Source organism: Oratosquilla oratoria, chromosome 42, assembly GCF_046742065.1.
Source record: "Oratosquilla oratoria isolate Oo_2021 chromosome 42, ASM4674206v1, whole genome shotgun sequence".
In the NCBI taxonomy this organism is placed as follows: Eukaryota; Metazoa; Arthropoda; class Malacostraca; order Stomatopoda; family Squillidae; genus Oratosquilla; species Oratosquilla oratoria.
The window spans coordinates 29,197,860-29,222,859 of NC_134818.1; the positions used below are offsets into that span (position 1 = coordinate 29,197,860).

General features: G+C 41.7%; 2 protein-coding genes across 4 annotated transcripts in view; both read right to left on the reverse strand.

Annotated features, from left to right (window-relative positions):
* The window catches only part of LOC143021681 (uncharacterized), a 260,489-nt gene that overhangs the window by 219,640 nt on the left and 15,849 nt on the right, over nt 1-25,000 (reverse strand). Inside the window, exon 1 of one of the 2 annotated variants that reach the window (XM_076179304.1) lies at nt 13,924-14,022. The exons of the other annotated variant lie outside the window; for it this stretch is intronic. The gene's annotated coding sequence lies outside the window, so the exon portion shown is untranslated. Of the gene's footprint in view, nt 1-13,923; nt 14,023-25,000 lie in introns of those variants that run through there. 2 annotated transcript variants of the gene reach the window in all.
* The window catches only part of LOC143021682 (uncharacterized), a 6,711-nt gene continuing 5,291 nt past the window's right edge, over nt 23,581-25,000 (reverse strand). For both annotated transcript variants that reach the window (XM_076179305.1, XM_076179306.1), the window contains exon 2: nt 23,581-24,237. In XM_076179305.1, coding sequence (XP_076035420.1) covers nt 24,014-24,237 — 224 coding nt within the window. In that variant the 3' untranslated portion in view covers nt 23,581-24,013. The remainder of the gene's footprint in view (nt 24,238-25,000) is intronic.

Sequence of the window (25,000 nt, forward strand, 5' to 3'; positions counted from 1 at the left end):
AAATTGGTGGCGCGCGGCTGTCCTCGCCGTACACAGGTACGTCCTCTCATATGAGGAATCTTTTCCTTGCCCTTGCTGCTACTGGGAGTTGCTTAGCGCCATTGAGCGCGAAGGAGTCGGCACTAATGTGCAGATGGTAGATCAAAGGAGTACGCTCAGGACCACGCTTCTACCTCTCCCTACCCCAAAGAAGACGCCGACGGCGACCTGACCGAGCTGAGCCGGAGAGCCCCTGCTGCTCCTCCCGTCAGACGCGGTCGTGAGAACGGGAGCTCACGACGAACGTGGTTGCCAGAAATCAGGAGACGGCAGCTGGCGATCAAGTCACAAAGCAGACCCCCGTGCACTTTAATAACCCAAAGTCTAATAATCCTGTCTCTTTTCCTGGCTTCCGCAAACCATGTGAGCTTATTCAGTGGAAGGGAGAACCCTCGCCCTCCGCCTAACCCCTCGCTGTTTAAGGGTCGCAGACCTCCCTCCTCGATTAAAGCTGGGGCCACGGAGGGCAAAGATACGAGGCAGGTGGCGCGTGCTAGAGGACTACAAGATGCGAAGCTGGAGAGAGAGAGAGAGAGAGAGAGAGAGAGAGAGAGAGAGAGAGAGAGAGAGAGAGAGAGAGAGAGAGAGAGAGAGAGAGAGAGAGAGAGAGAGAGAGAGAGAGAGAGAGAGAGAGAGAGAGAGAGAAGAAGAGAGAGAGAGGGAAAGAAGAGAGAAGAAGAGAGAAGAAGAGAGAGGGAAGAGAGAGAAGGAGAGACAGGGAGAGAAGGGGGCAGAGGGAGGGGAGAGAGAGGGCAGGGGGAGAGGGATAGAGGGAAAGGAAGGAAGAGAGAGGAAGGAAGAGAGAGGGAGGAACACTTGGGGAATTACTGGTGTGCAATGCTGCTGGCGAATTGGTCGGAGGAAGTGGTGGAGGTCCGTAGTGTGGTGGAGGTAGAAATGGATGGTGGGGCAAGACGGTTGAACTGTATGGTTGTGCAGCAGGGGAGAAAGGAGACCACTACTAAGCTGAACTAGTATCACCTAGTAAAAGCAATCTAGAGGGTCAGGGGGAGGGGGGAGAGGAGAGGAGAGACCCCCTCTGCAGAGGGGAGCTGGCTGATTGGCTGGAGCGTGTGTGCGAAGCCGCGAGAGAAGAACCATTAAATGAAGAACCTAATATAGGAAAGGCCACATAACCTGCCATAAGTGAATGGAGAACCTGGTCATCATTACTGGAACGGCTATGGATGGAACAGGATTTAATAATAATAATTTGAGGACGTACGTGTGTGTGTGTGTGTGTGTGTGTGTGTGTGTGTGTGTGTGTGTGTGTGTGTGTGTGTGTGTGTGTGTGTGTGTGTGTGTGTGTGTGTGTGTGAGTGTGTGTGTGTGTGTGTGTGTGTGTGTGAGTGTGTGTGTGTGTGTGTGTGTGTGTGTGTGTGTGTGTGTGTGTGTGTGTGTGTGTGTGTGTGTGTGTGTGTGTGTGTGTGTGTGTGATTCACCACCATGGTCATCATTACTGGAACGGCTATGGATGGAACAGGATTTGAGGGCGTACGTGTGTGTGTGTGTGTGTGTGTGTGTGTGTGTGTGTGTGTGTGTGTGTGTGTGTGTGTGTGTGTGTGTGTGTGTGTGTGTGTGTGTGTGTGTGTGTGTGTGTGAGTGTGTGATTCACCACCATGGTCATGGATCACGTGTTGGACTCGTAATCGACAGCTGTTAACCTCCTGGAAGAGAGCTCAGAGCTCATATAAGACCGATCTATGGGTAATGCTGTGACCAACGCACGCATACACCCCAACTCCCCACCCACGAGAGTTGGAATTTTCGACTTGCAGTGCAGCGATACTGAAATTATTTCAGCCTTGGGCGAGATTCAAACCGGACCGCCGTAGTGGCAGCCGGGAACGCTACCACTGCACTGTCTAGTGTGTGTGTGTATGTGTGTGATTATAATATTTGTGCAAACTGGCTTTCAGAGGAAGGACAAAGTAACAGTAGGTAGGACAAAGTAGCAAGACGGAGAAAGAAGAAGTGATTCAGAAATGAAATGGGATGAAAAACCAAAATAGGAGGAAAAATAGGAGGAGGAAAAAAAAGAGGAGGAGGAGGAGGAGGAGGAGGAGGAGGAGGAGGAAGTTATGGAGGCTGAATGGGAGGAGGATAAAGAAGAAGAAGAAGAAAGTACTCTTTTGGTCACTCCAGCAGCCGTAGAATATTACGCTCGATCAGGGGCCTACGAAGTCGCGTGGTTTTCCCCCACACACCCTCCCTCCCTTCCTCTCTCTCTCTCTCTCTCTCTCTCCACGAAACACTCCTTCCAGAATACCCACCGTGACTCATCCTTCCCCGACTCATCCGTCCCCCCGGATGAGCGTCACCGACTGACTACTGGTCCTTACGCTGGTATGACTCGAAACGACATATACTGACCCTGCACTATCGATCAAAACAACGTGATTGATAGTCAGATCGTTTCTCGAAGTCGTCTCAAGACTTGTCTCGATGTGAGGTCGAGAAGACGTTTCTTGGTTAACGTCTAAGACATGGTCATTACATGTCATACGAGATTAGGTTAGGTTAAGTTAGGTTAGGTTAGGATAGGTAGCATCGGGAAAACAAAAATGATACATTAAAACAATGAATAAATAGATAAATGAATAAAAACGAACAAATGAATAAATAAATAAAAAATATATAAAAATAAATAAGATCACCAATAGAAATAATATTTGAATCAAGGAGCACAGTACAACACTAAAAGAAACAAAAGTACTGATAACTAAATAGAAAAAAAAGGGAAGAAATTCCTCGGGAGGAACAACAAACGCTCGCTTTCTTCTTGCGGCACCTGTGGCCCTCAAGGACTCGGCGGCGGCGGCGGCGGCGGCGGCGGCGGCGGCTGCGGCGGCAGAGCCCCCATCGAGGGCCAAGCCAAGTGGAGCGGCGGTGAAGTGGAGCGAAGAACCAGAGAGGGAGGAAAGTGGAAGAACAAGAGAGAGGGGGGGGAGGAGGGGGAAGAGGAAGGGATGGGAAGGAGAGAGAGGGGGAGAGGGAGGGAGGAGAAGGAGGAGAAATAAGAAGGTGCGGAGGGGGAACAGGAAGGGATGGGAAGGTGACGAGGGGGAGGAGGAGGAGGAGGAAGAGGGAGGAGAAGGACGACGACAAGGACGGAGACGAAGGTGAGGAGAAGGATAAGGACGTGGAAAAAAAGAAGAGGTGGAGGAGGAGGAAGAGAAGAAGAAGGAGGAAGAGGAGAAGGAAGAGAGTAAGGGAGTGGTGTGGGGGGGGTGAGAGGGGCTGGCTCGGTTGTGGGCATTTCTAGATGGCTCACGCATTCAGATATTTCTATATTTAAGTCCTTGCAAGGTCTGTTGTGCTTATTCCTATCAACCGGGGCACATTGTGTACAAAAATGGAATCTATACATACACTGATATCCACTTACATACACACAGAGACACACGGTTACTGTGAGTGTGGATTCGGGTCGTGGGTTAGAATGACTGGGGTACCGTGTACGGTAACCCATGACGCAGACATACAAGAAAGCAAAGAGGGCACCACGGAGACTGAATAAAAATCGGCTGACGATGACCCGAATGGAGGAAAATGTGCCACCCGCTACAAAAGGGCTTGAATCATATTCAACATAATTTATCAGAATCGAAGACTTTAGGCATTTTATATATGTATGTATGTATGTATATATATATATATATATATATACATACACACACACATACTCACACACACCACACATACACACGTATTAAGGCAACACTGATTTAATATTGATATTTTGGTGTCGACCATTAATCTTCCAGTTTCAGGTTTCAGCAGTAATTACCGAAACAATTTGAATGCATGAAACTCATTTTCTAGCGGTAATTATGAGACACAATTTATGAAACTAATTTTCTTTGTTGATGGCAGTCGAATGAAGAAGACATCTCCATGAATCATCGACCTTCTTTTACGTTAGTGATTAAATATGTTGTTGGGAGGGGTAGATTAAAGTGCTTTATAGAGTGTCCTCAAAACTGGGCCAAATGTGGTGGACGGGGAAAGGGGGTAGGGGAGGAGGGGAAGAGGAGGGAGGAAGGGGAGGGAGGAAGGGGAGTGGGGAAGGGGAGTGGGGTAGGGGAGAGGGGAGGGGGGAGGGGGAGGGGGAAAGGAGGAGGGAGGGGGACGGGTGATACTCTGTGCCACGTCAAGACTGACCAAAGTTCTGACTGAATCCAAAAGTGTCAGCGACTTTCTGGTTTCATTTTTTCCAATCGTCTCGACTGCTCTTCAAATGTCAACAACAGTGATTTTTATTTTCTTTAGACAAACTTGCAATTGCCAGGTATCAAATACCACCTGAGCATAATATTACACGAACACGAAGTCAAATCTCAATAACAGAACATTCCTAAACATGATTTTTTTTTATGAACCGCTAATCCGTGACGGCATTATAGTTGTGTATAAAATTATTTCTTTTAATATGTCCAGAGTACATATTTTACTTGCGACGGAGGTCGAGGTGACGGCAGTTCGAGCTTCCCGCCAGCGAGTTGGACCAAGGGTATAGTTCATTAAATTCCACGCTACAAAGTTCTCTGTAAGGGGCGCCGTTCTAGTTTCCAGATTGGGGAGAGTTCATGACATTTAACTTAATCATCATCACATCTTTTAGCAATCTGCCCCTCCTCCCAATGAAACTTCACATTCTTCCCCCAACTCTTCCCCTTAAGGCTAAGATTCCTCTGCTGGGAACCAAGTGCCTCCCGTCTCAAGACCACTAGTGCAGATGGATGTACATATCTTCAAGAGGTTATATGTGCGTGTGAAAGAGTGTGCATGTCTGTGTGTGTGTATATCTGTGTGTGTGTGTGTGTGTGTGTGTGTGTGTGTGTGTGTGTGTGTGTGTGTGTGTGTGCGTACGTGTGCATGTGTTTGTGTATACCTCAATATATACGTACCGGTACATGTGTACTTGCGTGTACAAACGAACATAAACTGACTTCGGCCAAAAACCACCAAAGCCGAAATGCAAATCCCCACCTCATGAAAAATAAATAAAAAATAAAAAAACAACAAACTGGAAAAAAAAAACAGAAAATAAAAACAGGCAGGCGAAGGCTGCGGACTGAAGGTTATTCCGATTACAATTTTCATTTTAACTCAATACTGCGAGCCGTCCGCCCACAACCATCTTAATCGCTGACGTCACGCGCACCCCAGCCCCCAACAAGGATGAGAATTTATATTTAGATGCATACCTGAACGCTGGGGCTAAACGTTTACATTCCATCCCATTTCAAGGGATTTTCTTTTTGTATGTCACGAAATCCTATTACCGATTACTCTTAATCTCCATCCAATGTGGGATCCTCCGAAATGAAGACGAGGTCGCCATGGATGGGTGCTCAAGGTCTGGAACTTCCCCTCTCCCCCTCCCTCACACTCCCTCCTCTTACTGCTCCCACTTTCTACTCACCCTCTTCATCTCCTCCTCCTACTCCTCTTCCTCCCCCTCTTCCCCATCCCACTTTCCTTCTTCCCCATTCTCTCCCTCGTCTTCCTTACACTCCAACTCCTCCTCGTCTTCCTATTCATCTTTCTTCTCATCCTCCTTTCCTTCTTCCGCCATTCTCCCCTACCTCCTCCTCCCCACACTCCAACTCCTCCTCGTCTTCCTACTCATCTTTCTTCTCATCCTCCTTTCCTTCTTCCCCATTCTCTCCCTCCTCCTCCCCATACTCCAATTCCTCTTCGCCCTCCTACTCATCTTTCTTCCCATCCTCCTTTCCTTCTTCCCCATTCTCTCCCTCCTCCTCCTCCCCATACTCCAACTCCTCCTCGTCTTCCTACTCATCTTTCTTCCCATCCTCCTTTCCTTCTTCCCCACTCTCTCCCTCGTCCTCCCCATCCCCTCTACAGTGACGTAATTCATACATGTTTTACGAATGACGCCAGACGAGTCGAAGAGTATTTAGTTGATACATGATTTTGGAGGTTACTAGATTGCAAACTGTACCTTGAAATTCAAGACATTTTTTCAACTAGTTAAGGCAATAAATCTCCTCTCACGTCGTCTAACATTAGACATAACAAATTCAATAATACAAGCACTGTGACTGAAGACTTCACTGACTTAAGTTACTGTATTTATATGCATTTTGTCTTTACAAGTGAATAAAAAAAATCACCATTTGTAATGAAGTTAAATTCTATCGCTGAGACCAATCTATTCACGGTGACAAATTCTGAAGCTTTGATGTTGCACGTCACATTACGTCCATTAATGCAACTAAACGTTTAGGAGCACGTACGCTTCATCAGTTGAAAACCCGAGGTACGGGAATGTTGAAATCAAACGCTAAAAGGTTTCAAAGTGGTCCCATTCTGGAAGGGACACAAAGTGTTAAGTGTCAAAACGTTCCGTCAAGATTTGTAATGAATTTCTAACCACACAAAAAGTTATAATTTCCCACACAATTCTTACAATGGTATATGTTTTGTCCTCTAACTATAAGGCATATGATTTGGGTTTATCACGCAGACAGGTCGTAACATGAAGTATATATCATAAATGAACAAGCCCCCATTCTAAGAACAACATTTCCCAGTGAGCATAAATTACTATATACGACAAGGGTGAGCAACCCTATCCACGCGTGCCAAATCTGGCACGTCAACACTTCTAGCCGGCACGCGAAACCTTAGGGCTTCAACAAAGTAAAATAATCTTCAATATATATATATATGTATATATATATATATATATATATATATATATATATATATAATGTGTGTGTGTGTGTGTGTGTGTGTGTGTGTGTGTGTGTGTGTGTGTGTGTGTGTGTGTGTGTGTGTGTGCGCGCGCGTGTGTGTTTCACAATCATTCAACATTATATAACTTACAATAATTACATTTACAACAATATTCAATTTTCACCGTCCCAATGAGACTTTATTTAATTATTTGGAAAGAATATCCCAATATGACGACAAAAAATAAATAAATAAATAAATAAATTAATTTAAAAAAAAAATTGCTTGGCATATTTTTACATTAAAGATGTGGACAATACTGGCACGCACGCCAAGAAAGGTTGTCCACTCGTATTATCCGTTGTCCGTCCTTGTACCCAGGGGGTCCCGTCTACGTACCCTGCGTGCAAAGACCAGCCATGGAGGTAATTCTAATGCATACTACCTCCATGTACTGACCTCTCCATAGCCACCATCCACTCCATCCTCTCCTGCAAACAACCGTTCGATCGAGCCATTCCACTCCCCCTCCCTCCCTCCCTCCATACACTCCACTTCCTCCTCCCATTCTTCACTCCGCGTCAATCCTTCATCTACTCCTCCCATCCCTTGTAGCACCACGCCTCCACTTTCTTCAACTCCTCCAACCCTCGCTTACATTAAATACCCTTTCCATGCAATATTCCTTTTCGGACACACACACACACACACACACACACACACACACACACACACACACACACACACACACACACACAAATGTATGTATATATATATATATATATATATATATATATATATATATATATATATATATATATATATATATATATATATTAATTTCATCGTTCCTTCTGTATCTATTCTCCAGTCACTTTTTGTAATCCCCTCCACTTCTTCACACCCAATCCATCTCCTTCCTCTCTTCCCTCTCTCCTTTCCACGCCTCCTCTCCTTCCCCTCCCCACCAATTACACCATTAAAGCACAGGCACAGCCAACCCATTAACGCTACGTTAATTTTCCCCCATCATCTTATTATCACCAATGGCGACTGGTGATATCACCTTTATAGAAACGCAGTCAGTTCCCATTCCCTCCTCACTCCATATTTCCTCCCAAGCGCAATCATGTCACTTCTATGACAGTCGACGACAAACTGGACGCGCAAATGACGTCACGAATGAATGACGTCAATCAATAACGTTAAGCGATGATGTCACGTGGACATTCCAGTGATGACGTCACTCGTTCGTGACGTCACATTAATTACGGCATGTGACATCAACATCGTATCCAAGTCTTGAATACCTGTGACGATTAAAGAATTTTTATCAACAAAGAAAAATTCGAATTGGTCGTTCTTTTTACTGAAGTGACGGGTTTTGGACGTCGTTCTCATCTTTCGTCTCAGCAAGAACAAGAACAAGGAAAAGAACAAGAACACTTTCAGTATTTCTAGTACTAATCTACCACCGTTTTCTGTTTTAATTCCCTCTATTGGCAATCTTTGAAATTGAGAATTATCCAATATTAGGAACCAAACTCTTTTCGAAAACATACTAAGAGCTTCTGATTCCGAAAAAAATATTTTTAAAGTCTTCGTTTCGTATTTTGGAGAATTCTAATCTAAGAAATAAACAACACAATGAATTGTTTAGATACTTGCACTTCTGCAGACTTGGTGTTCAGCATTGTCTCTGCCCTGCGATCAGATGCATAGCGTAGGTACGAGTAACCTATCCAAGACCATTTCTGTTGTTCTTCAAAAACTCGTTCGCACCCCGCCCTGACCGAAGCAATATGACAACGTACGGAAATATACTTTTCGTTGTTGTCGTATTAATAAAATCTTCTTTACAATAAACCACATAAACTACAAGCAAAATCCTTAATACGAAAGCGATATTTGCATAGTTTCGATATTTGAAGATTGAGGGTCGGGTATCCGCCATTGTGTAGCAAGGTTCTTGGCTACTGTCGCTTCACACTTACCGTGCTCCTGCCAGTTTTATTGGACAGTTAGCTCTGGGGGAAATGTCCCTGGTTTTATCTGTTATTTGTCCTTGAGAAGTGTCATAGGTCGTAGCCCGGGTCTCGAAAGCCATCATGTTTTTTGAAGAGTTTACGAAAGGTATTATGTTGTTGTTGTTGTTTTATCTTTGTTTTATCTATGTATTTGCTTGTTTCGTTTTTCATCATTATTGTTATTGTTACAATTATCATTACTATCAATCACTATCATCATTATTATTACTATTAATATTATTTTCAATATTATTATCACTATCATTATTGATAAAATATTATTATCATCATTATGATCTTTATTACAATTATTATCATTATTACAACCCACCTCTCTTATTGGAAAGGCCTTTTGGTATGCGTATTATCATCAGTCATTTATCTTCATTGTATAATAATTAATATCATCATTATCGTTATTTCAAAATACACAATCTCTGAAGAACCATCCTATACAATACTTTTTTCCTATCAGTTCCACTTTACTTTAGCTCTTCAGTTGTACACTCCAGTGTTTGGTGTGTATAACTGAGGATTAAAGTTCATTTTCTCTGTGGACCTGATTAGGACACACACACGAACTTCCCTACTGGTCCGGCAGATGGCAGCACAACTTCTTGTGTATTTACCCAGTTGTATTTTACGGGAAGAGAGATATGCTTGTAGTGACCCGCTTTTGTATCTTTCCACATCAAGTTTGTTCTTAAATTCTTGAATAGTTTTTGCACTGTGTGTGTGTGTGTGTGTGTATTTACCTAGTTTACCTAGTTGTATTTTGTGGGAGTCTTCAAATTTTCGTACATGACAGTACGTGCCCGGACGTGTATCGTTCTTACAACTGTCACGTGACAATTTTATTCACGGCACCGTCTTCACACACACACACACACACACACACACACACTCCTGCATGTCTACAAAGAGCTATGATCTATACATAATGTTAACAGAAATAAGAATACAATACATACACACACACACACATACAAACACACACACACACACACACACACACACATAAACACACACACACAACTTGGCCATTTGTAGACCGAGGTGTTGGCAGGAGCGCTCGCAATACCATCAGAACCAGCTTCAAGAATCTTCCGAAAATTCACCCGGAGGAGACAACCCTTCCACCCGGATGACGCCAGACGATGTCACTCACGCCTGAACGAGTGTACGGTCGGTCGCGGCCCTTTACACTCAGGTTCCTCCTTCTTTCTGAATAAAGTTGTCTGGTGTCTGCTCCAACAAGCACTGTACGTCACAGTCGTTCTCAACATTTTTCACTTCATTCCCCACTTTTCATGAATTCTCAACATCGGTGTGGATCCCCCTCCATTTACTCCCAAATCACATCCATATATATATATATATATATATATATATATATATATTATATATATATATATATATATAATAAAATGAAAATATAAAATGTTGATGAAGAGAAACCCTTCGCATCATTACAAAGTTAACGATCATAATTATCTTGTATTTCTTCTGTCAGGACAGTGATGAATTTTATTATCATCATTATTATCATCATCATCATTATTATTATTATTATTATTATTATTATTATCATTGTTATTATTATTATCATTATTATTATTTTTATCATTATTATTCAGATTCCTCACATTGTATAGATAAGTATAATTTGTAACAGCAGGCCACGGTCCCTTTACTAAATTCTTGTCATGGCTTCCTTGGGGGCCTCTGTGGGCCCCAGGTTGAGAACAACTGACCTATGGTGTCTGACGACCACAGTGCCTTAAGGAAACTAGAATACAAGTACAGTATCAATGACAGTGCCAATGACAGTGCCATCCTCATCAGTGCCAAGTGCCAACTATTTGACGTCACTGGAGATTAGGTGAAATATGCAGTCCATTCGAACAGTTTCGAAACTTGCTGAAGATTTTCGAGCCGAACACATCCGAGTGACGCTGCTTCGAAACGCTGATACCCTAGCAAGCCAGGGCTAGAAACTATTCAAGAAATGAAACAAGAAGCTATTGCCAGCTAGTTGTAGTAGATTACTAGTTAATTCTATCCACGATATGACTAGTTTCGAATCACTTGGTATGTTGCGATGTACAGTATATCATGAATCTAGTGACGTTTCGTTAACTTTGGACAATCAAATTTGGTCCTCAGGACATTGTCGTAATTTGTTTTTCTTTTTCTGGTTATAGGCAAACAATTTCAAAAAGCTATAAAGATCGTTTTCTAGACTCTAAAGGACCAAAACGACAACCCATTCAGGTCGACGTGACGTCACGTCGCGTTTTGTCGACGTGCGCAGAACGTCGCATTTTGACCATTTGCGCATCGCGTCATGGCGATGTCGCCTGTTACTTCCGCGTGCTTTGCGTCGTTGCTCATCTCACACTTTGTGGGGTCCTGGCCAACGTCGACGCGCGTCCAGCTTAAGGAAACTTGTGGCACGTTATTAAGACTAACCTCTTCCATCCCCAAAACCCCATTGCCTCTTTCTATTTCAACCCCTCTCCCCTCTTCCCTCCCCTCTCCCTCCCCTCCCCTCCCCTCCCACTTCCCAATACCATTTCACAGTCTTTGTGTTTGTGCCTGCCAAAGTACCAGTGTGATTGATTTCCACTAAGTCGAAAGACAGATATGGAATGGGATGGGGTGGGAAGGAAGGAAGGAAAGAAGGGGAGGGATGAGAAAGAGCATGATGCAATGGGAAGAAATAGGAAGAGAAGGAAAGGGAAAGGGAAGAGAAAGAAAGGAAAGGGAAGGGAAAGGAAGGGAATAATTGGAAAGGATGGAAAGAGATGCGAGAAAGAAAATGAAGGGAAAATCAGGATGAAAAGAAAGTGAAAGGGGGAGGAAGGGAAGGAAAGGGAGAGAAGGGAAGGAAAGGGAGAGAAGGGAAGGAAAGGGAGAGAAGGAAAGGAAAGGAAGAGAAGGAAAGGAAAGGAAGAGGGAGGGATGGCTGCAGAGGGGAGGAGGGTCAAGGGATGAAGGTGGGAGATAGAAGAAGGGGAGAAATGTAAAAGACACTGAAAATTAGCCATTGTTAACACTAGCGGTTTGAACCGTGTGGAAACAGCTGCGATTTAAACCGCACGGAAAGCAAGGCGATGGCGCATAGTCAAGGAAAAACTTCGCGGTTGTGTGTGAACGCCTCCACTGACTCGCATTGTAATCCAACCGAAACCGCTAATGTGAACAGGGCCTTAGGGAAAATGGCGGGTGAAGAATGGGCGGAGAGGTTTATGAAGAGAAGAGAGAGATAGAGAAAGTACAAACAGAAGACGACAGAATAAGAAGAGCTGGAATTTCAACATACATACAACCTTACCATACTACCGTGACGAGTTACAGAGGCCGTATCGTCCCTCAGGGGATAGGCCGATCCTGCAGTGGACCACTAATAGAAAATGCCTACCATGAAAGAGGGGAGAAAGAAGGAAAGGAAGAGAGGAAAGGAGAGGACTGAGAAAGGAAGATGGTGGCAAAAGACGGGTTGAATCACCGACAGAGGAAGAGGCAAAGGAGACAGTATTAGATAGATTAACTAGAACAAACGAAGAAGCGAAAGAAAAGGAAATGACGATAACGAAAGATAAGAAAGATAAAGCGAAACTTGGAGGATCGCGACGGAAATTGAACGAGGCAGCGAAATCGAAAATAAAAGTGTGGAAAAAAAAAAAAAATATATATATATCTATATATATATATATATATATATATATATATATATATATTGCGCGGCTGTGCGCTGGACACCCTGGTCTGAACAAAGGCGACCTGTACCTCCATTCCTGAAAGAGAATGGCCTACAGCTGCTTCAGTAACATTATCAGGTGTTAAGCTACAACAAAAGTTTTACATCCACATCGCAGGTGTTAAACTTGCACTGATGCAGAAGGTTAGAAAAATGCAAGAAACTATGCATACAAACACTTAAGACGATCATATTCGCTTGCTACCATAAGAAAGCCTTAACTACACAGCTATACCCGGGTACATATGTATCTGTACACTGGTGGCGTCATTGGAAGCGTGCTGGTCTCGTATTGGCTTAGTTGTGGGTTCGAGTCTCGCATTTCTCTGTATCTCTAAGCAGGGACCGTTCCCTGCCATCGACAGTCCAAGCGCAAATGGGAAATGTGATTGTTTCGGCCGCAGGTACGCATTGTACAGAGGACCACCAACTGAATTAAAAAAAAAAAAAAAAGTCAGTTGGCTCTTCCTCAAGCCAGCTGTACACGACCATTTCTGCAAGTAACATGCAGAGGAACACTTACTTGAGATTCTCACAACGTTTGGTTTCTGGCAACCACACATACCAGCTGAAGTGCCAAGGCCAGTGGAAACCGACTCGTAATTATTCTTACATGTAAAGAAAACAATGGGTGACTTCAGGGCGCACAAGGTAATCAATCGCCTGTAAATCAAATTCACCAAAATGGACTAAAATGTTAAAGCATACACATACACACACACACACACACACACACACACACACACACACACACACACACATATATATATATATATATATATATATATATATATATGTATATAATATATATACATATATATATATATATGTATATATATATATATATATATATATATATATATATGCGTGAGTAACCAACCAGGAAACAAACTAAAGAAGCAGAGCACTTTCGATACGAAAGCGCTCTGCTTCGTTAATTATTCCTGGTGGTTCCTCATGCATTTGTGAACACACGTCATTAGTGTTTTGTTGTATATATATATATATATATATATATATATTTTTTTTTTATTCTATCGATTTGACTGCGCTCCATTAACAACACTGAAAAAAAGGTGATATTTGACTTTTTCTCCATTTCCAATTCAATAATCTAATACTATCTCAAGATTCAATCTTGTTTCTTACTTTCTTGCTATATACATATGACTACGTTTCAATAACTAGATTCAAATTCCCTTTCCTTCTCCCACATATATTTTCAAAAATGTTTCTTCTACCCTCTTCACGCAGCACCTCTTCGTTGTTTAATATAAACATTATAACATCTGTAGAGAGCACACGAAAGTTTAGAATAATTCACTCCAACTCCTTATTAAATCTGAACTCATCTGTATTCACATTAATTCATCCGCTGACTTCACTCACCTATACCAAGATGTTCAGTATCCTAGGCAACATCACACATCACTGATTCAGTCCCGCACGGCTCTACGGTCGTCTAATGGCAACTTCGGTGAAGAAGACGACTGAGATTCTTGGAAGATAACCGACTGATAACATGACAAAAGCGAGCTGTCTACGACGATTAGATTACATCAAAGGAGGTTATGAGGACGGATTAGGTCCGGCATGAGTGCACGACATTATAAGGGATGAGGTCTTGAGAACGACAAAGACAAAATATGGTGTAATGCACTGTGCGGGGGGGGGGGGAGGATCAGAGGAAGACAGTGAAGAATTCATCGACGATTAACCTAAGCGCAAACTGAGACGCAGGCGACACAGGTGACGCAGCACAGAGCAAAGGCAGACTTCCTGTTGCTGAATTAAAGTACAGTTTAGACTTCTCTCTCACTTGAAATGCTGAGGTATTAGTACATCTAGAAGGATTTCAAGTGAGGAAGAAGTTCAAACTCTACTTTAATTCCACAACAGGAAGCCTGTCTTTACTCTGTGCTGCGTGGCCTGTGCCGCCTACGTCTCAGATTGTTCTAAGGCTAGAACTGTGATTTCCAAACTGGGACCCACCACAGGGGTCCACAGCATCTTGCAAATGGGAGCACAAACCTAAAACTAGTGGAAGTTAGTGGATGCCAGGCGATTTTATTCAGTACTGAGGTGATCTAACGCTGAGGAACAGCCACAAATAAGTATACATGGGATATACGAGGAGAAAATGGGGTGAGAATCCTGGTTGTAGAGAACTGGTGATGAGGCAGGTTCAAGGCGACTTTGCGAATCCACACAGTCAATCTTCTGGCCACGTCAATAATACCTTAATAAAGAAAGCAATCGATTCATTCAAGAACTGACACTGTCAAACTCTCTTCCCCTGATATTTGTAATCCTAAGCATCAGACTCCTTCAATAAACAAATAAATAAATAAATAAACAAATAAATAAATAATAAATAAATATATGAAAATATGAAATATAAAAAAGGGGTTTCAAAATACAGTATGTCCTTTACATCTGCACTTGGCTTCGATTTCCTGCGGGTATCTTATCAATTTATTTATTAGTTTATCTTATTACATATCTATTGTGCCTTTTTTTTGCTACTCTGAAATATGCGGATATATAAATCGAGCCTGTGTTGCCACTTTTTCATAATACATATAATACATCCTATAATATTTACTCGTTCAATATTACTAAAGCCCTGAAGAAAAGAAGTAATAACACTTTTCGTTCCTACCTTTCGTTATCAACAGCGCATCATAAAAGCCTAAGTTTGATAACGTCATAAATTCGTGATAGGATGAGTTGGGGCACAGACGGGGGGGGGGGGAAGGAAGAGACTGGGAGGACTAGTGGGGGGAGGGGGAAACTGCGCATCCTGACCTTCAACGCTTGGCACTTCGTTGCCTCCCCCCCACCTCTTCTACCTCCCCCCTCCCCCTCCTCACCGCCCCCCCCATGACCGTGTGACTCCTATGTGGCCTGAGCATAACCTACATTAAAGGAAAAGGAGAAATGGCAACAGCTGGACAAGAAGAAAAGAAAATGGTGATTCAAAGGTGACAGACACAACAACTCGCATACATTAACAATTAACCCCACCCCCCCGAGAGTAACATATTTATAATTCTCTTATAAATATTCGTCCAGTTAAAATAAACATATTAAAATTATCCTTAGCAGAGTCTAAACACATATATAATGCCTTAAGTAGCTTCTGTTGATGTGTTTACGTCTTCATTAACATACTTTGAGCTAAATATATACGAAAGATCTTTCACTCCAATAACAATCCTTAATCGCCCGGACGAAGACCGGGAACAGGGTGTTGTTTTTGATCGAGCTTCTTTGGTTATTCGATTGTTGGCAACATTACGGCAAAACGAGTGGGCCACTTCATTTGAATTTTGAGAATAATTGGGTCAAGGTCAAGGCCAAGGCCACCGTAAATATATTTTTGCAATTTTTTTCATTCATCGGCATCCAAAAACCGACAATAAACAAGTTTCTTTCATTCACTAAAATTAAATATATATATATATATATATATATATATATATATATATATATATATATATATACATTTTTACAAATATTGTTTTGGCCATCGCCAGTCGATTTTATTTGGCTTTCAGGGACGTTCCTCGCATATTTTGTTCCCGCCAAAATATGAATAATAATAATAATAATAATAATAATAATAATAATAATAATAATAATAATAATAATAATAATAATAATAATAATAATAATAATAATAATGATAATGATAAAATAAATAAATTTCATTTTGCTGAGGGCAGGACCCTTCTGAAGGGAGTTAAGGGCATACCAGTCAATCCCTTCACTACAATGAAACACTTCGCTCTTTTTGTTGCTAGCCACACACGCACACACACACACACACACACACACACACACACACACACACACACACGCACGCACACACATACATATACACGCACGTACACACACAGCTCCATGAATTAGCTAAGTACGATAAAATTATAGACAGGACTCCTTAAACGTTGTTGCTTACCTGCTTACTACAATTAGGTAAAATATACTGGGTTACAGAAGACCTGGTTTGAGTACTTGACCTCTGTCTATGTAATCATGCAAATTACATAACCCCAGCTTATCATTCAACGCCCAGCAACACAATGCGCAACGAAGATAAGCTTTGATTTACGTGGACCCAATGACGCACCATGAAGCACCATTTTGTTCTCTATCTACTTATCAGAATTATTGTCATCTTCAGTATTCCACCCCAACTGAAGATGAGGCAAGAAACCTCGAAATCTGCAGATACTAGTCCAACAGACGAATATTGGAAACCTCTGTTCCACATTCAACGAGCAAAAAACAAAAAATAAATAAATAAATAAATAGATAAATAAATAACGCAATTTTGAGCGATCAAATATAAAGATCGTCAGAACGTCAGGGGCTATTCAGCTCAACAAGTATCATTATTATCATCATTATCATTATTCATATATATATATATATATATATATATATATATACATATATATAGCTATATATCTATATATACATATAAATTTTATTTATATATATAAATATATATATATATACATATGTATATATATATATGTATGTATATATATATATATATATATATATAATATATATATATATATATATATATATATATGAGTGGAAAGGGTGGTGAGGTAAACGCCAAAAAAACGTACGAATTTTACTACACGGTAACATGGAGAAAAGGGAATAAGACTGCTTTCTCAGTACACAAAAAAAGACACAAATAAAAACGACATTATCCACTACTACCCTGCTCACCATCTAAGAATAAAAAGCGGGGTGATAATAGGTTTTTCTGAGAGCATACCGGGTGTGCAGTGAAGAATTCCTCCAAGGTGAAATTGAATACATTTCTGACATATTTAGGAAACAGTTACCCACAAGGATTCTTACATAGACTAAAAGAAAAAAGCTCTGAGAATAACACAAAGAACCAGAGAAGGCCAAATATGTAAGAACAAAGGTGTCAGCGGGGGCTTCTTTCCGCCCCCAACTCGCGGATGAAATCGGACAGTTGCTCACCAAGGCAGGGTTGAGAATTGCATATGGCACAGGGACCAGAATAAATGACATCATCAAAAACAAAAACAAAAATGAGTACCACATGCTTGCTGAGGACACCCTGATTTATAGAGTCCCTTGTAAGAGCTGACCCGTCGGTTATTTTGGGGAAACTGGCAGAAAAAAAAAAGTTATATGAACACAAGAATGACGTAAAAGCCCAGCGGACATCAAATTCTCTAGTGGTGCAAATAGATAATTTTGGCCACCTTCCTGACTAAGAAAATACAGAGGTGCTCCACAAAGGACTAAGAAAACGAGTAAGAAAAATAATCGAAGCTTCGTACATCTCTTCAAAGCCTTGCAATAATCATAGCTGACTAGCGACTCTGTTCGAGGTGAAGCTGAGCGAAGGCAGGACGGAGATAGGGGAGGAACGGGGTAAGGAAATGGAGTATATAAGCTGTAAATATTTTTCTTAGTGTATACTCAGAGGAAGTCCTCTTAAGGACGAAACGTTAGTAGTAAAACTCCTATGGTTTTTTGGCGTTTACCTCACCACTCTTTCCACTTATTGTTATACATATTTCAACACACACACACACATATATATACATATATACATATATATATATATATATATATATATATATATATATATATATATATATATATATATGTATATGTATTCTACATTTTATGCTACTTTTACATCCAATTATCTATGCCGAATTCGACAGAAAATAACACCGCCAATAAACATCAATATTGTTTGCGGTAATGAAATTAATTACCAAATTCCATTATCATTCACGTCTGCGCCCAATATTTCCACAGGAACATTTTCCCTTTCCCAACGCAATATTAAAATATAATTTTCATGTACAGTTAGTGTCAGAAGTCCCACACTTTTAAGTTTCAGTATAGTTTTTAAGTACACGTGTATACCATTTGCGGAAGTTCATTTGCTACATTTTACTATACAGATTTAATTTTAAGAGTATGATGTATTTTTGCCACAGGAAAAAAATATACAAAATACTCTTCAACTATCGTGAAATTTTTATAATGAGCATAAAAAAAATAAATACAAAAGTTGAAGACTTTCGATAGCCATTGTCACAACTGTCAACAATATTCTCATACATCAGCCACCTCTAAACAGATGCTAAAATCGCTTCTGTTCTATGTTGCAAATACACCTGATGATTAGATGGAACATAATTCAAATATTGCAAATAAATATAATTATATCTTGCAGTGCCATCCACTACTATATAAGGAGAATTCAAATCCTGCCTGTGAAATTTGAAATTCGGATGTGCAGTCGAATGTCGATAATCGGTGATGCGACATCCAATTAGACTAAATGCTCAGCCAGCCCCGTTCAGAGGCGTCGCGCCAATGAAAATTAAATACGTTACGTTTCATTAAGAACCAGAACACACACACACAAACACATAGTAACAAAAAGTACTTAATCGTTATGAGTGTAGCACATTACAACTTCTGTTATGGGGATTGAAGATGTGATTACTCACCTCAGGCGACCTTCCCCCATCCCTCCCCTCCCCTCTCCTTCCTCGACAAAGACACACCAAAACAAATATATCACTCCACACTTGTGATGACGTAACAGATACGAGTCCTTCCCTGCTGTCTTAACATGATGACCTTGCTTGCATCACCCAGATTCACAAAAAGAAGCAAAGAATACAAGACTTCTTAAAGGAAAGGAGCCTGCATGCACTTGTGTCAGGTAGGATCAAGAAGATAAGGCAACATGTAGGCGAGATAAAAGATACAGCGTCACGTGATCATGCAAAGAAATGGAACACAAACACGTGAGGCAAGGCACGCAAGCCATGCAGGAGTGTAGTGATCGCACGGTTCAAAGAAATGTGTAAAACATAGAACGAATTACATTGCTATGAACTCGATAGAAACCTACATTAACATATAGATGGTCGTGAACATTGACGCATACGGACCGACTACGGAAGAAAAACAAGATGGGGAGGTTTGGCTGAATTAAACAGAGAGAAACGATGAGTCGAAGGTTTAATGATGTGGTTACCGGATGAATGAATGCATGAATAAGGGGCAGACGGATGGAGGGAGAACCTGCAAGTTTCGAACGGAAGACATAATCAATGAAAGAGAACTGTGTGCGTGTGTGTGTGTGTGTGTGTGTGTGTGTGTGTGTGTGTGTGTGTGTGTGTGTGTGTGTGTGTGTGTGTGTGTGTGTGTGTGTGTGTGTGTGTGTGCGCGCGCGCATACATACATATATGGTTGTACTAGTGGGAGAATAAACTTGACCATATAAATGGGTTGACGATCCCAATATTTGCATAAAGACTGCTAACCTGAAAGATAGATAGATAGATAAAGAGAGAGAGAGAGAGAGAGAGAGAGAGAGAGAGAGAGAACCAAAATGTTTTAATCGCACATTCGCACGCGCGCACACACACACACACACACACACACACACACACACACACACACGCATGCACAAACCACCTGTCTCGCCATCTGGACCGTCCAGTCATCCCTTTTTTGTCCAGTGCATCGGAATATGGTCTTCTCTTTTCCATACAACAACAAATCAGCCAAAGACTTTCTGCGTGGTGGCTGTGATCCGCATACACGTAGCCATTGCGGTCTTGCACACAATCACGCTCCTCTGCAGGTAGGGTAGGGGGGGGGGAAGAGTGAGGGGGAAGGGGGAAGGGGGAGGGGTAGGGGGGAGAGACGTGCTCTACTGAAGAAGGAGAGGACGGGGGCAGGTCTTTGTGTAAGTGATTAGGGTTGCCAAGGAGCAAGGCACGGCTGAATTTACGATACGGGCCTCTCTGAACCTGCTATGGAGGGGAGGGAACACTAGAGCAGTCTTTTGTTGCAAAGTGTTTTTTTTTTTTTATTCTTTCCGTTTACTATTGAATCAAGTGTTATCTAGCTGCTGTGATGATGTAAATTATATTCAATAAATGCTGCCCTGATAAGGAGAGCAAATATTTGATGATTATACATTTATTTCTAGTACAGAAAGATGTTGACGTGTATTAAGTGGTGTTGGTGGGTTTGCAACATTGGTGTACAAAGGGAGTGATGAAAACACGGAAAATATTGCACTGGTGATCAACGGATTCCAGGGCTAGTTATCGTTTAAACAAAACTTCCTGGTGTTGGTCAAGAGAAGTTAGTAACTTCCTAGTTACAAAATAATAATAATAATAATAATAATAATAATAATAATGATAATATAATAATAATAGTAATTATAAATAATAATAATAATAATAATAATAATAATAAATAGATCAAATTAAAATCTGTGGGGATGAGATAGAGTGGTTCAAATGGGTCGAGGGCACACGGGTGATGCAGACAAGGTCATCATATTAAGACATCACGTCAGGATTCATAGCAATGGATTTAATTTGGACAAATTAAGATTTGAGAGTGAAACAGGAAAGAATTGGTTTACCAAGAGAGTGGTCAACGAATGGAATAGACTTAGAAAACATGGGGTAAGAGCTGAAACTATTGGTTGTTATATGAAAAGGTTAGATAATTTTATAGATGGGGATGATAGGCGGTCATGGAAATGGAACTGGCTAATATAGGCCTTATGGTCTCTTGCAATCTCCTCCACCTTTATCTTGCTTCTGCCGAACATATCCTCGCAACACCCAAAGAGTTATGGGCCATTTACACAATCAAACGGTTTGTCCAACAAGTGTTTGAAGTGATGTTTGACCGTGTGAATGGGGTATTTGGTTGTCAAACATGTTTGACCATATAAATGGCCTTTTATATGTTATGGGAGTTAGTTTTCAGATTAATAGAATTGCTTGGCGACATTTGGAAAATCTGAAACCATTGAGGCAATTACGAAAACTGAGTTGCACTTAAAAAGTCACAATATCATCATCATTAATATTATCATAATTAATCATTTAATCATTATTATTTTGACTTTGGCTACCTCCCTAGTAAGGGGGGAAAAGCCCTTGGTATGTATAATTATTATTATTATTATTATTATTATTATTATTATTATTGTTATTACTGTTATAATTACTTTCATTATACTACATATAAAAATATGCTAATTCCCTCATTGTCAACGACGACAACAGCTCTTTCCTATTCCACTCCTCCTCCTTCCCCGTAACACTTCTGGTAACGCAAAACCAACAATTCTCCTGGTGTAACGGAAACCGTAACGGTCCCGTGGGAAGCCGTTACAGTGAGCAAGACGATGGTGTTTGTCGGCAACACAGAGTACAGAAATACTTCGAGTTTCTTAGAACCGCTGGCAAGGGAAACAGGGCAAGACGCGGTACTTCGCTAGTGGATGGCGAACATCTACAGCCGGATTCAAAAGTCCGACGACATCTGTGTTGTTCCTGTCTACCGATAGATGGCGCGTTATCGTTGCGTTCAACGTTACACGTGCCTGATAATTATAATCAATCAATACTGTACCAAATCATGACATAAAACATTATCTATCAGCACACCCCAAGGACACCGACGAACGTTTTAAATTCAGTTGTACAATCACTCACAAAGATCGTGATGCTCAGCGTCAATCGACAAGCCACCCTTTCTAGACAATGAGTCTGTGTAGCCTCGCGACAGCTGAAGGTGTTATCACAATGGGCTCTTTTTCCTCCTAATCCTACCTCCAACCTCCATTTGACTCTGACTTCGCTTACAGAAATCTAGAGTTCTCTAAGAACATTTCAACACTGTGTCTAACATTCGAATAGGTTTCATCACTTAGCTTTGCTATATATAAAGGAAAGATAATTTGATATTTTGGAAATTTGAAAAATAAAATATTGTAACCGAAGTCGTTTTTACTCAAACGAACTCTCACCTGTCGGCGCTGGTGAAGCTCGTGGCAGTCCAGTGCCCTTTAACATACACGGCAGATGACAGCGAGGCATAAACCAGGTCATTACACAAATATATATACAATTCACAAAGTGCTGAAGACTCGGAAGACGACCGGACATGTAGGTATTATGCATGAGGTGTTATACAGGTATTATGTATGGAGAGCTTACATCACAAACTTGCGTATTTGAATCTATGTGTGTCTCTTCCTTTGTACCTTCGTTGTGACTGCAGCTATACGATATTATGTAGCCCAGGGAACCCCCCCTCCCCACACCTTTCACCAAAATGTATTGTATTCTGATAGACGCCAGGCGATCTTATTCAGTCGCGGGAGACTTCTACACAACAAAAGGGGTCAAAGTTGTACATGGAAAGTGTGCGTTTTAGATTTGGTTTAAAAGCTTATCCTTTCACCACGTGTTTTGCTTTTAACTCTCCATGGTTAATTCGGTTTAACGTCACGAACTGACCCCTATCACAAGGCTAGGCCGCGCCGGTGCCCCTTACAGAGGAATCTGAAGTCTGGAATTCAAAGAACTATGCCCTTGGTCCAACTCACTGGGAGCAAGGTTCGAACTGCCGTCACCTCGACCTCCGCCGCAAGTAGCGACGCTCTAACCCACTTGGCCACCGAACGTCCTTTTCTTAGCACCGTATTGGACAATTCCATTCAGATGAAAGGCAGGCCTGGGCCATTAACCCATTAAACTCCGATGACAATATTCCTTGTCATTTGGTCAAATAAAACAAAAAATCATAAAACACCAAAATGTTTGATCAAACACCAGAAAAATATGACGTCAGTCCTCAAGGACTGACGTCATATTTTTCTGGTGTTTGATCAAACATTTTGGTGTTTTATGATTTTTTGTTTTATTTGACCAAATGACAAGACATCTTGTCATCGGAGTTTAATGGGTTAAGTCTTGATTGATCATGACCTCACCTCCAACCCATCCCCACTTGCTGAATAAAATCATTGGGTACAATGTAAAACAATCTGGGCTAGCGAAGGGACAGAGGTTATGTAAGAAGAATGAACACAAATGGTATAAAACACACTGGAACTCCTCGTAGGAAAGGGCCTGAGGTAGTGTAGGAAGAACGAATACGAAAGTAAACGTGGAATGGAATACTCACGGTTTTGCGAGGAACGTAGCCTAGTAAAAGATGATCGGCGGCGGCTTTGCTGGTGGTGGCTGTGGCGGCTGTAGTGTAGGCTACGATCTTCCTTCTGTCCTTTCTTATTCTCCTTTTTCGTCTTTCTTTCGTATCACTTCGTCGTCACTTTTTTTTTTATCAATGCTCCTCCTACTCGTTCTCCTTTACCTCTCCTTCTCCTCCTCCTCCTCCCTCCCTCTCCTCCTCCTCCTCCCCCTCCTCCTCCTGTTTCTCTTAGTTCCTTCGCCTCTTTTTTCTTTAAAGAGTCTGTGGGCGAAAACGACGGGTATGGTGGACACACGCGGAGGTGCAGCGGGCGGGGGGGACGTCGGACTGGCTCAGCCCACCTTCGGCCTGTTCACCCCTTCTCCCTGCTACTTGTCCACGACCCAGCCATCATCGTCAGCAGCGCTCATGCGAGGGCGACGCCCAACGCCCTCGAGGTCCACCACCCTGCACAAGCATCACGGAGTTCACACACCACGTCCCTCACCGGTCGGTTCATGGGCGTAATGAAGATCCTATGGGGATTTGAGCTCCTCCCTCTCCTCCTCCTCCTCCTGTGATCACGGCGGCCGCGATGACGGTGGAGGCTACTTTGCTCACTCGTTCTTCGGGTCCCACTCGCTCGCCGCTCTGTGTAAGGCACAAGGCACCATGGTGGTTGTATGAGATATAAACACGTCTTCTTTATCTATCTATATCTCTTTCTCATACACATACACACACACACACAGGTTAATAACTGTCGATCACGAGTCCAACAAGTGATCCAAGACCATGGTGGTGAATCACACACACACACACACACAAATCAATCTGGATTCAGAATTGAATAATCTTGCGTCTCAAACCACCTAAGATTTCATTTACACAAACATTACAAGGAGGAAGCGGGGGAATGGCCTGCACACATTTAGGCTTCAAGACATCATGTGACAAAGTACCACAAGTAAGGCTACTGGTTCTGTGGAAGTTCTTAATTGAAACGAAGGTATGTACAGTAACTGGATATCGGGAACAAGCAGAGTCCCTCAAGGATTGGTGTTGGAACCCCTCATATATACAAATGAGCTAACCGATGAAATTACTAACTACATGGGCAGGTATTGTGGGTGACGTCATATTCAAATGGAAAACAAAAGAAGGTAAATCAAGTGAAACCTTATCTTGGGGTTTGGAGCCCAAACACAAGAGGAAAGGGGGGGGGATCCTTTGCAAACAAATGTACACAAAGAAAATCGAGACAAAATAATTTTGCAAACCGAGAGAAGAGGAAATAATTCAAAGGAAATAAATCAGGAATAACATTTTCAAGATCCTCAATTGAATAATACACAAACAACAGTCAGATGAGAATGTTATGTTCGTTCTTGTACATCGATCTGGCTATAACGTA